Below are 13,410 nucleotides of genomic sequence, written 5' to 3'. Positions count from 1 at the left end.
AGACATGACCCTAAAAACAACTTGGCCTATTGATAAGGCATATCTGTATTCCAATTATGGATCATATTCTTTTCAATTTTGAGACCCAGATGAATGTGCCTCTATCCCATTTCCCTACCCTGAAAATGGGAGCAATAATATCTACTGTACATTAATATTATTATATAGAATAAATGACTTAAGATGCTGGTGTGAGTGCTCTATGCCCTCGAACAACATAGTTCTACATTACAGAGGTATTTAATGACATAGGGATGGATAGACAGATAGACTGAATCAAGATATATATCTTTACAAGCAGAAAGGCAGTACTGTGGGAAGGGAAAGCCATCTATTCCTAAAGTATAAATCTTCAAGGAAGAAGAAAATATGCCTATATATGTTGTTAAAATGATTAAACCCAAAGCAATATCAGCAGATAGCCAAGAAACAAAACAGGAGATATTCCTTCCATGTTTATTGAACCATGACTCTGAAGAATGTTCAAATCATGTTGACCTTGTGAGCAACACTGAATCCACTAAGATCTTAAAATAAAAAGATATATTTTGTTATATGATTTCATGATAAAATGAGTGCTGAACTTTAACTAGAAACCTTGAGCATAAACATGTATGCATGACATGAGTCACCCTGTGATGGATCAAATTCCAATGTTGATGTATCCTAATAAATGAAAGGTTTTTAGGGAGCCTGGACAAAAGGTAGACAATACTTCTCTGAGAAGACATGGGTATTTAATGAAAATTTCAGTGTCCAAGCACAGGATACCACCCTATGACTTAGAACTCTGAGAATCATAACACTACCTAAGTCGCTGATTTGGGGAGAAAAATAGCTATAGTTAAAATGCTCCAAATAGTGCTCAACAGAAAGCTAGAGTCTAATATATGCTAGGAATTAGTGCTTACAAGTATATTGTGAAGTCAGCCTGTGGTCCCATCTACTTAAGGGGCTAAACAGGAAGGAAGATCACAAGCTAAGGACAGCCTTGACAACTTACACCCAATGTCAGAATTAAAGAGATAAAACGAGGGGAGGGGCTGGGAATATAAGTCTGTGGTAGACCACTTGCCTAACATTTTCAAGGCCACAGTTGCTTGGATTGAATCCCAAGTACAAAATAAATTAAATAAACCACAAAAGAACTTTGACCATTTATTAAAAGTGATTGTTAATTTTACGCAACTATTGAAGGAGAAAAGGGCTGTCCACATAGTTGTTAAGCTCTGATTGTATCTGTGAGGGAACTGGAGTTTCTGGGAGAGGTCAGCATTTTAACATGCATACAAAACAAAGGAATTGTCCTCATCAACATAGGGAGAGTAGTATTCAATTTATCCAGGGTCTCACTAGAACAGGAAAACAGAAGAGACAGAAGGGAGAATTCTCCTCCCTCTTTGAAGCTGAAACCCCCATATTCTACATTTGGTCTTAGTTTTAGTCCAAACAATAATGGATATTCTGGTTCTCTGATCTTTGGGATTTGATAGAAACAATACCACAGACTTTCTTGGGCCGCAAGCTTGCAGATAGTCATGGACCAAGAGGACAGAAAAACAGGGAAGATTGAAAGACATGAAAAGGGAGAATACTTCACTCAGGACTCGGCGTGAAGACTCAAGCAGGTGGGAATCAAGCAGTCCAGCATAGTTAATGGCATGTGCAACGAAGGCTGTTAATGTGGAGATAATATTCATTTATATACAGATACTTAATATTAAAACAGCAATGATGCATGCTTCAGGCACAAACACATACACCCCTGACTATTGCTTTATTCCTCTCTCAGATATTATCTGAGAGTCTCACAAGCAAGACCATTAACTTCTGTTGACAGAGGAAACATCTTAATGTCCCATGCAGTTCTTGTGATCTTGGGCTTTATGGTACCAAATGAAATTTGTTCTCTATCCTTTTGTCTGCACATCTCAGGAACCACCCAATGACCTCATTTAGATTCCTGGGAATCCTGGGAAGAAGGAGCATTAGAAACCATTGATATCAAATACAAGTGACGCCCACACCCACACTTGGCTTGTGTGCTCTTTCCCTGAGTACACAATTTCTAAATTTCTTTTGTAGCAGAGTCAAGATCTCAAATTCACCTTAGTGGAAAACTTTGAAAGGACCTCTTGGGGCAACAGCAGGGAGTTTCATTAATCTGTGTCTCTGGCTATCCCCCAACCATTGCTAAGACGAATCTCTTCCTGTATATCTATACCTCTATGTGTTGTATTGTTTTTCTGGATAGCCCTAACATATGGCTGGAAAAGGCAGGCTTGCAAATAAATAATTTTAATAGTTTTCTGCAAACCACATTATATTTAATAATTTGTGTGCATGTGTGTGACAAGAGTACATATAAATGTACAGATAAGTATAGGCCAGACACTGGGTATCATAATCAACTACTTCTCACCGAACATTTTGATATAGGGTCCCTTTGAAAACTTGAGCCCACTGATTCACCTAGGCTGACTGATCACTGAGCTTCAAGGATATATCTTCCTTTCTGTCTCACCAGCCCTGGGATTACAGATATATACGACCATACACTACTGTGTCTCACAACCTCAAAAGTCCAAAAATAAAACTCCAAGTTTTCTCCCTCCTGTTTCCTTCAATTATCAGTGTTGGTATCTAGTACAAGTCATGAAGAAGGTAAAGAAATACACATCTGTCATTGGAAGACTGTAGTAAGACTCTAAACTTAAATTGCAGTAGAAATACCTTAGCTATATGTGGCCTATAGGAGACTATAAGGAGCAGCCTTAACCAATGTTTCTCAAATATGACTTACGATGCAATTACCTAGGGTTCTTACCAAGACAGATTCTGATTCACATGGGATTGGGACAGATGACTAAAATCTCAGGGTGTCTAAAAAGCATGTGAATGCTGATCTGGCTGCCTAGAGAGTATGGAGGACCCAGAGATGTGGCTCTGTGTAGGCCCAGTAATATCAGAATCTCCTCTAAGGTCCTAGAAGTACACACCTCAAAGAAGGAAATTTCTCATTTAGCTTCCAGCTAAATCAACTGCTTACACCGAGCCATGTCAGATCACTCTTTCAGAAGAAAATAGAACACCTGGAAAATACCATGTTAGAAACTGTTACCTAAACAAGAAAACAATTAATTTAAAATATTTGTTTTAACATGTCTGCTGGCTCTGATAATATGTGGGGAAAGTATTACAACATGGAAAATCAGCAGTTGAGACAGGAATCTCCTTGCTGCTCTTACAGCCCCTCTACCTAAGCAATGCACAGCTTACTTAGAAATACAATCAAACTGAGTTTTCTATGTCTTTGTGTTAAAAAGCATAAACAACCACAGCATGACTTGGCCAACCGCTCACAAAGAAATATTTATACATTGCCTGGCTGATATGTAAATATATGTCAACTTTTTGATTTATGGTTATAGATTAACTATTTACAAGCACAGAAACACAAATTATATGACATTAATGGTTTGAAACAAAATATTCTTGAAGGGAAACAAATCTGAGGGTAACTAAAACACAGTCTCAAAATTAGAGAAGAGCCCATGGGAGGCCAACTGTTTTCCTGCAACTCTAAAATGAAGCTAGGCCAAAGGCTACGCACTCAGCAAAAGACTGAATTTAACAGTTTACCTCTCAGCCAAACTTGAGCATTCATTTTGCCCATAGTCTAATTTGGAAAAAACAATCATCAGCTTCCTGTTGTCTGGAGGACAGAGTGAATACCCCTGGTCTTCCTACTGAAGTTGGGTGTTTAAAATGGATGTTCTCAGTCAGAGAAAACTTTATCGCTTGTGACATCTGACAACTTCAAGAGATAATTTTCACAGTCACAGGCATGCTGAAAAGGAGAGGAGAAAGCTCGCTGGCACCTGGGTGGTGTAGCTTGAGGACTACTAAACGAAGCACGGAACCTTCCTGAAATCCAAGGACCTTCTATCCTACACAGCTTGAGAACCCTGACTTCAACCAAAGAGACTGTAGAACACAGAGAGGATTCCTTTCTGTGCACTGATTACATTCCCAGCATAGTAATAAATACTGGCCACTTGTTAAATACACTATGTGGGACCTAAGGGCTACCTAGTGATGCAAAGCAGACATTGTTCCCATATACATGATCACTTTCCTTGAAAAAGTATATAATGCAGGCATTGTCAGAAAAAAATAAGTTTGTTTTTATTTTGTTTGTTTGTTTGAAAACTCATCTATTCCAAATTCTCTAAGTTGTACAAACTGTCATGTGGAAGACTCTGACAGGTCAGTGCAGAGGGGCAGGGACAGCCTTCTAAGCATTAAACAAGAGGGACCTTCAGGGATTTATTGAAATATCAGTTTCTACTGTTGCCTTTACAATTGCACTGATGGTCCATACTTAATAGGTTGAAGTCTTTCTTTCATAGAAATTAAAATCAATGTGGCCTAATAAGTGGTATTTCACAAGCAGGAAGCAAAATAAAATGCAATTTTCAAAACACGAATCAGAGAGCTCCGTGGCCTCCAGCCATCTGTCCTCCTAAAACGGCAGGGATTTAACTGTCCTGAGAAATCCTCAGTGACCTCACATCTGACACTCAGGAGCCGGCAGTCACAAGGTCGAACATACCCTTAATCATGGCTTCAGCTGCACACAGGTCTTGTTTGTAGGTCACCTAAAGGACAGATAAACCTCATTAGACTCAACAGAGCAGGCAGGAATGTGAGAGCAATAAAACAAAGCCCCAAGGAAATTCTTCCCTCCCTCTGGAGAAACTGCGCACACAACACAAGCAATTTCCAAAGGAAAGAGGCATTAGACATTCACAGTAAATCAAATTCAATTTCAACAAATTATGAAGATCCGAGTCTTATATCTTTTAATAAGTTATGATAGCATTTAGCAGTGGTTACTGAAATATGATTACTATGACCCAGGTTTTATAGTCAAAGCATTCAAACAGAAGTATGCACACCACGGTTTTATAAGGTTTCACATTGGCAAAGAAAGAGGTGAGGAAGAAAAGGGGAAGGGGGAGGAAAGAGAGGGGCTGGAAGAGCTGGGGTAGGAAAACCCTGTACATCCATATAACAAAAGCTAACTAGCTCTATTCTACGCTGAAATTCTCAAAGACCAATGTACATTTAAAGGGACTTCCTGATTGGGACGGTCTTTGTGAAACAGGTTAGTTGCACCTTGTGAAATTTTTCTTAAAACACACCCCTATAAAAAGATTCTAGGGCTGGAGAGATGGCTCAGTGGTTAAGAGCACTGACTGCTCTTCCAGAGGTCCTGAGTTCAATTCCCAGCAACCACATGGTGGCTCACAACCATCTGTAATGGGATCTGATGCCCTCTTCTGGTGTGTCTGAAGACAGCTACAGTGTACTTACACATGAAATAAATAAATCTTTAAAAAAAAAAAGAATCTATAGAGTACCACAGTGTGCCTAAGGACAATGACATACTTTCCCTAATAGCAAACAACTTGCTCATAATTGCACCCTGCCTGTTGTAAAGTCACCTGCCATGGTATGCATATCTGGTCTATGGTGGATCCTTCCCCAAGGCCATCCAGTAAGTTAAGATACAGCTACAAATTACCATTTTGTGCCATGGAACTAGAACTCACAGTGAACAATAAAACAGCGTCAAGTCAGCACAATAAAGTTCAATGGGACCGTCATTCAAATGACCAGTTGATTAACAATGTCAATGGCCTCAACCTGGTTTTATCAAATGTTCACCTAACTAGTCCCTTTCCAGACTGTCAGGTTGTTTTTTTTTTTTTTCTTTTCTTTTTTCTTTCTTTTTTTCCCCCCTCTAAATGATCTCCTCTATGGATTTGTACAGATGTCTTATTTAGCTCACGTAGACCAGGCCCTCTTCTATAAATTACCTTCCTCTGCTAGGCCTTTATCCTAGCAGGTAAGTTTGATGATGTCATACTCTTTTGAGCTGCATTAACAGCAAACCCAAAAGATAGACGGAAGTCTACAGGACCAGTTAACTAGTCTATTAAAACAAAAATGGCATTACTATGCTGTCTCTAAAGAAAGTACAAAACATTGTTCTCCGTGACTCTCAATACTGCAGTTCTGTCCACAGTGCATTTCTGTGGTTTACAAAACAAGAACAAGCTCATTCTACGATTTGCTAACTGTGATATACCTGATTCCAATAAGTGTCTACAAAAAGTGTTATAAAGTGTTCCCCTCACTTGCCCCTCAGACCACTAGAAGCAGAGAAAGGGCAGGAGCTAGTGGAAACTTTGACCTCTAGGGATGACCTCTTAGTAAAGAACTTCCTGTCAAACAGAATAAACCTAGTTTTGAACTCTTTCTTAGATTAACCACATATCTGAATCTCGAATTAATTTATATTTGCAATTAAAATAAGAAAAAAATTGTATATACATTGTCTGTTGTATAGCTTAAACTCTAGTCAGAAATCAAGAGGATGCCTAGCTAACTATTCATTTTCTATTTTCTCCTGCTTTGAATGGTAAACTACATTCTAAGTTCAAATTAATATTAATACTGGACATTTGAAACTCATGCGAATTTATTACCAAATACTAAATTAGCTTTCAGAATTCTTAAAGCTTCAAGCACTGCAATTCCTTATGAATAAAATACATGTTTTTCACTTAATAGTGATATCCACAAACTAGATTTTAAAGTTTGTTGAGTTTATTTCTACTGTTTCCATCATATACGTTATAGATGCCAACACAAAAATGGATGATTTTCTTACTTACATTAACATGTACTATGTGTTTAGGGACAGCTTTAAAGCCAGACATAGTGGCACTCACCTAGAACCTCAGCAATTGGAGACTGAGGCAGAAGGAGGATGAATCAAAGCCATATTAATCTACATGGTGATTTGAGGCTTGTCTGAGCTATGAGTTACGTAGCCAGATACTAGCTGGGAGTTGGGGGGATAATCTGGTTTTTCCTAAATAAAACAGCGAATGCACTTCAAAGGAAATATTACTGTAAACTGTCATGATCTTGAAATGACACGTTATTCGCTTCACTAACTTTTAAAAACTGAGTTGTCCTTTCCTTCTTTTTAATTTACAGGAGCATTGTAACAATCGGTTCTGAAGTTGCCGCTCAGCTCTTCTCGGCTTTGTGGGGAAGATCAGTGTTGACGCTGAGTTTCTTCTGTCAGCACGCTCTGTACTTTCCCTTTGACCTTGCACAATACCCAACCATTGAAAAGAATTACTCTTACAAACCCTGGAGTGGTGGACTAATATGTTGGCGTTTTCCTCATGGACTGGTTTTCAGCCTATGCTCAGTGGAGACCCTGGAGCCCTGTGGACGTCAGTGAGGACGGTCTGTCTGTACAGGGAGATTTGGGGCGAGGCTGCTGCCATTCACCTGGCAGAGTTCAGTCATGTCTCCTTTTCATGGTCTGTCTGTGCAGTGACTCCCCTGAGTCACGTGGTTAGCTGAGGAACCATCACCAGAGGAGAAACCTGACATTTATAGAAAATTATTCTCTCAGGCAGAGGCCAAATTGCCCTCACCTGGGAATACTACACTTACATTGCTCGTTTTATAGCTTAAGGCACAAGAGACCTTTCTGAACCGAACCAAGCCACAGCGGCCCCTACTTTCCTTCAGTTAAGAGTATACTACACTCGAAGCTCCCACACACCAACCTCATAGGATAACAGAGACATAGCCTAAAAGACCTATTAACTAAAAGATACAGAATATTTATTAGATACAGATGTCAAGTCCAATGTGAATCCGGAAATGACAGTTTTGGCCTAGCTCTATCTAGACGACAGAGGAACTGCTGCTGCTCACTCTGAGCTCTCCTCAGGTTTCCAGCTTCCAGGAAGAGCCATTTTCCTATTGGCGTGTACCCATAGTGCACACGCCACAGGCCTGAAGAGCCGCTTCCCTACCCTGCGGCTAAAAGTTTTTCTTTATAATGCAGGAAGCTTTTCCCTTTCCTCTACTCTTCTCTACTTCTAGAGAGATATCCCAGACCATGACCAGTCTGTCCCTCTTGGCGCTAGCCCAGAAAGGTAGCCATGGCTGTGTGAACTACCCCAAAGACTTCTGGCTATTGACTCTCTCCTATCTACCATAAAAACCTTCCAAACCATGGATTGACCATTTTGATGAATTCTCTACACCCTTGCTTACAGTGGGTATTTTTGAGCTTTATTTCCATTTTGTCAGTTGGGAACACTGAAAAAATATTCTTTTTCCTAAACTGGGAAAACTGCATGGAAACCTCCCACAGTGGAAATTGTATCGACACACTGAACTGTTGAGGGTGAAGCAGAAATGCTCTGGTTTTGTCTTTCAGTCAAGAGGTCAGAACAAGGGCTCCGCAAAACCTAGTACCAATCAAAAGGAACCTTCCCATCATCCCTCTCAGTAATGCTGTGATGACAAATACTCACAGCCTCCTTCTCAGGATGCATTTGAAGAAAATGAAGCAGTTGTTCAATTTCTCCAATAACTGGTTATAGGTCTCATGCCTTGGAGACATTTTTGACATTTAGAAGCAAGAAGTCTGTTTAACACTGTGTGCAGTTCTAAGAGAACTGGTAGGGTCTAAAAGTATGCCGAGGGAAACATGAGACAGATACTCATTTAGGTTCTTTTTAAATGGGATCAAATTTCACCAAATGTTTACCAAAGCTACCAACTCCCAGCCACTCATGCACACCAGGAAGGTGGACCCCTCTTCTATAGAGGACTTTTCTATCCTTGGACATTTAGAGCAAAGAGGAAGCCTGGTCATGAGGGGAGTGTCTTTTATCTATATGGTCAGTTTGTTTTTTTTTAAAGAAAATTAATAATGCATTCCTCTGACATCAAAGAAGCTAGCACAGGCAGGCTGGCATTAACTCTGAAACTCTGAGTTTTGCACTTACTTGTGTCAACTTTAAAATAATAACCTCTTCCTCACAGAATTTCAGATGGCCTTTAAAACAGTCCTACCGGTGGTCATCAGGAAACATGTTACCCTGCACATCACTAAAGCAGGAGCTCCCTGACTTCCCACAGCAAGACAAGGCAGACTATTGCCAAGTTCAGAGTCCTCTTCTTGTCTGGCTGTTACGTGGTGATGAAACACCTCTTGGTTATGTCTACATGTGTTTCATTGTATCAGGCTTCTGAATCATATTCTGGGTACTGGGCCCAATTACAACTTTAGCATCTTCAGGAAACTAAGATTATTCATACCCACTGCTTTTGTATTTGTTTCCTAGGCAAATTTATAGAATCACACTCTATAGATCAGGCTAGCCTGGAATGTAACCCAGCCATGAGCCAGTGCCAGGCTTCATAAATATGTTTTGTTGTATTGCTGTTATAGTTGTTGTTTTGGTTTACCTACTAATGCCAGCATATATGAAATTAATCTAACATCAAAACACTAATTACAAAGTACAGATTCCACTAATCAAAAAGTGTATCTCCATTTGTCCTTTAAATAGCAATTAAGATTCTCTCTACGGATACAAGACACTATCCCAAAATTAAAAGACTATAGACAAATCAATCAATCTCACCCAAAGAGGGGCTTGACACAAGCTATGCAGGTGAGAAAATAGCAAAAAAGAAGACTAGAAAATTACCTAGTTTAAGAAGACAGAACAGGGTAGGGAAGGACACCCACCCTGAGAAGACAGGACGGGATATTGGAAAGATACTCAGTCTAAGAAGACAGGACAGGGTGTTGGAGGATACTAAGCCTTAGAAGACAGAGCAGGATGTGGGAAGGATACCCAATCTGAGAAGACAAGACAGAATATGGGAAAAATATCCAGTCTAAGAAGACAGGGTGACATGTTGGGAGGGCACCCAGCCAAAGAAGACAGGACAGGATGTTGGGAAGATACCAAGTCTAAGAAGACAGGATAGAATGCTGGAGGATACCCAGACTCAGACAATAGCAATATTACATTTGATTACTATGTCTAAATGCAGAAGAAATGCATACCTAAAGAACTGGACAGTGGTATAGATGCAGTTTTCCAGTCCACTTGTTACAAGCTTTTTTATTATCAGTACCTTCTAGTGCATATCTTAAACCAAACCAAACTTGTATGTGGGAGGCCCTAGCTTCTGTGCTGTTGGAGAAATGATTCTTTCATCCTAATAGCTATCAGGTCTGACAGACCTGGACACAGCATGTGTTTGGGTGCTGCAACAGAGCACTACAAGTAGAACAGCTTAGAAGAATAAGAACCCATCCTCTCATTTCTGGGGGCTACAAGTCTACACCCCAAGAGCATGCAGGGTGCTCCGTTCCCTCTGAGTTTTTGGAGAAATCGTCTCTAAGCCTCTTCTGAGCTTCTAGTGAACAAAAGCAATACTTCAGATTCCCTTGGCTTGTCAAGTCATCGGTACATTCCCTGCATTCATCATCGTATGGTATTCTGATAATCATGTCTCTTCTCCTGTTATATAAGGACACCAGTCATGTTAGATTTCTGTCCTACTGTACTCAGTTTGACCTTACCAGAATGTGATTGGATCTTCAGACTCACTTCCCAACTATCTCAGACACAGATATCAGCACTTAGAACATGAATATATGTTTGCCTGACAGAGAATCTAACACATAAAATATGCAAAATGACTCATCAGTGGAGATAGTAAGAGCAGGAGAGAAGGCCCAGCATGGCACAGAACACATTAAGGGAAGACTAATCCTATTGTTGCTACAAACAATAAAATGACTATATCACAGGAAAAGAGAGAAAGAATTAGTAAAGTTAAAAATGGGGTAAAATAATAAAGAGCAAAGTGTTCTTATCTTTTATCCACAAACCTAAGTATTTCACAATCTTGATGAAAGCTCAGACAGGAGAAAATTAACCACATCTTCGAACGGGTCAAAAGTGAAGACATGGGGAGTGGGGCGGGGGTGGGGGTGGCTTTCAACACCTTGGAGTTCCACTCTTTTCCCCCTAAAGCCCTCAGACTCGGTTTGGATAGTGAAATGAATTATACAAAGGTACAGATCAGATCCTTAAGAAAATACTTAACTAGTAATTGACAAAACCCTCATGGTTACTGAAGGGTTGAGATAAGGGTTCAAGGGGGACTCAGATAAATTACTATGGAATGGAGAATTTATTAGGAAAGTTATCGATGTCATGGGTAGATAAACAGTTAACCATAGCAAGGCTAGGCCTTAGAGAAGTCAAGGAGCCAGCATCAGAGGTAGCTAGCCTGGTGTGGGCTTACATGGTGGAAGTCTCTTCTTACATCTTTCTGGTGGGAGGGGGTAGGTTCACAGTACAAACCTACAGTCAGACACTCCAATTCATACAGCAGGAGGCAGGGATGGGGGAGTAGTGCAAAGTGTATGTTCATCACTGCCCCTTTGACACAAACTCACTTCCCATGTGATCTATTCTGGCATCAGTGTCAGCCCATGACTCACAATGTCTCAGTGGAGTATCTGGTGTGATCTGTGAGAGGGGAAGGTGAATCAGGTATGCAGTGTGGCCTGAACAGGAGCTGGATTTAACATTATTATAGTTATTCTTGTGTGGCCATAAAATCAGTAGCACACTAATGGTAACAACCATATCTTAGTGGCTTGTGAGATAGAAAGACAACAGACACAGTTAATCTCTGATGGCAACTAGCAAAAACTCTTTACCTGACTTACTGCAAAAGTAAGATCCCAAACACATCACTAGACAGACTCATAAGTGTTTGCAAAGTACATATCAGGAAAGCTCGTAGGAGACACGAATAGACACCTTGTCATGCAAGGTGACAAATGCCTTTACTCTCAGAACTCAAGAGGCAGAAGCAGGCAAGTCTCTGTGAGTACATAATGAACTCTAGGACAGCCAAAGCTTTATAGTTAGCTGGAATGATTCAGAACTCTCCAGAATTTCACAGATATTACAAGATTTCAACACATCACATATCGTCATTTAAGCAGCTATGCCTATTTTAATCTTTGGAGGCTTGGCCTACAGCACTACTACAGGACTACTACAGGACTCTTCTAGTTCAACACACTTCTCCATGATGAAGAGAAGGGAAGCATGTTGTACAGCACCTGCCTGGACCGGTGGCCACAGAGGGATATGTCACAGCCTTTTCTCTAGCAACCACAGGCTTCACCAGAGAAAGCCATGTGCCATTAAAAGGCTTGGGCCTTGCCACAGGAACCAGGAACAGGTCCAGGTACGCCATGGTGGGAGCTATAGTATTAATGTTTTTAACTTTGTTTAACTGGCTACAATATCAGGGCTGAAGAAAACGCTGCTGGAGTAGGTAACAGAACTGTAGCTTCAACCCGTCTGAGAAAACATAAGCCTGCACACAGAAAGCAAGTAAAAAGATAACATTTACAAACACAGAATTTACAAATTCTTCACTCAACAATGTGTCTAAAGGAGTCCAATGTGGATTTGCTTGAAGCCAAGAAACAGAAACATCCTCACCTGCTGCTGCTCACAAGTACCAGAGAGACTCTCTGGCTTTCAGAGTCCTTTCTCTTACAACTTACAAGTACAGCACACACACTCACAGGCAGCAGAAGAGTCCCCACAGGATGAATTTCTCTTACCTTCCAGAGGTCAGGGGTCCCTTCTACAAGTTTTGCTTTCCTGTGACAGTATTTTAGGGCCAACTGCAAGCACTCTGTTCCAAATTCCAAGTCAAAATCACTACACTGGTGACAAAGAGAAAAAGAAACAGACATGGAAGAATTAACAAACTGTAATACAATTGGTGAAAAAGAAAGTCAAACAAAACAAAGAGCCTTTTATTTTACAAATGAGAAAACACAAAGGAAACACTCTGAGAATGAGGAAACTGGTCAATTATCTCTGATTGTATTGTAGAATAATCAATCCTTCCCGTACCCTAAAAATGAAATAAAACAACAAGGAAAGTTATAACATCCCTAGAGATCTGGGCTCCCTTGGGTGTCTCAGGAGCCTGCTCATAATAATATTCATTTCTGTTGTTCATACTTGAAAGTAGAGCTGAGGAATTGCCACATCCAAATTCTTCATTCAACAAACACATCTGTAAGTTCCAGATCCCCTTCTTCTATTTATAACAAGGCATGAAAACATCGTAGCTATTATTCATTTTAATATTTAGAATATCGATATATCATTCTTAAATATTTATATCTTTATGAACACAGAGATGGTTCCATTTTTCATTGTATAGGAAAACACAAACTTGTCAGATTCAGTAAAACATAAATGCCTGTATTTTAAGTGGAACCATCAAAATTGCTAAGCAATAGTTCGGCTGACGGTCTGAATTATGTACAGGCTACATGAAGGTAACTAACACATGCACCATGACCTCAGAGCAACCCTAGCCTAGAGGAGAGCCTGACTTCAGAAACTGGCAACAAAATGCTGTGCTGGAAGCATATCTGCAGGAAGCACA

The 13,410-nt window shown here is 40.1% G+C and overlaps 1 protein-coding gene across 4 annotated transcripts in view; it reads right to left on the bottom strand.

The window, feature by feature from the left end:
- Crppa (CDP-L-ribitol pyrophosphorylase A) overlaps positions 1-13,410 on the bottom strand; it is a 276,760-nt gene that overhangs the window by 179,396 nt on the left and 83,954 nt on the right. For 3 of the 4 annotated variants that reach the window (XM_039112670.1, XM_039112669.2, NM_001008386.1), the window contains 2 exon segments: positions 12,569-12,673; positions 4,616-4,661 (listed from right to left, as the gene is read on the bottom strand). In XM_039112670.1, the coding sequence (XP_038968598.1) occupies positions 4,616-4,661; positions 12,569-12,673 (151 nt within the window). 4 annotated transcript variants of the gene reach the window in all.

This window comes from Rattus norvegicus, chromosome 6 (assembly GCF_036323735.1).
Source record: "Rattus norvegicus strain BN/NHsdMcwi chromosome 6, GRCr8, whole genome shotgun sequence".
Taxonomy (NCBI): domain Eukaryota; kingdom Metazoa; phylum Chordata; class Mammalia; order Rodentia; family Muridae; genus Rattus; species Rattus norvegicus.
Note: the sequence above shows the minus strand (reverse complement) of the source record. Positions and strands in the feature narration are given on the sequence as shown.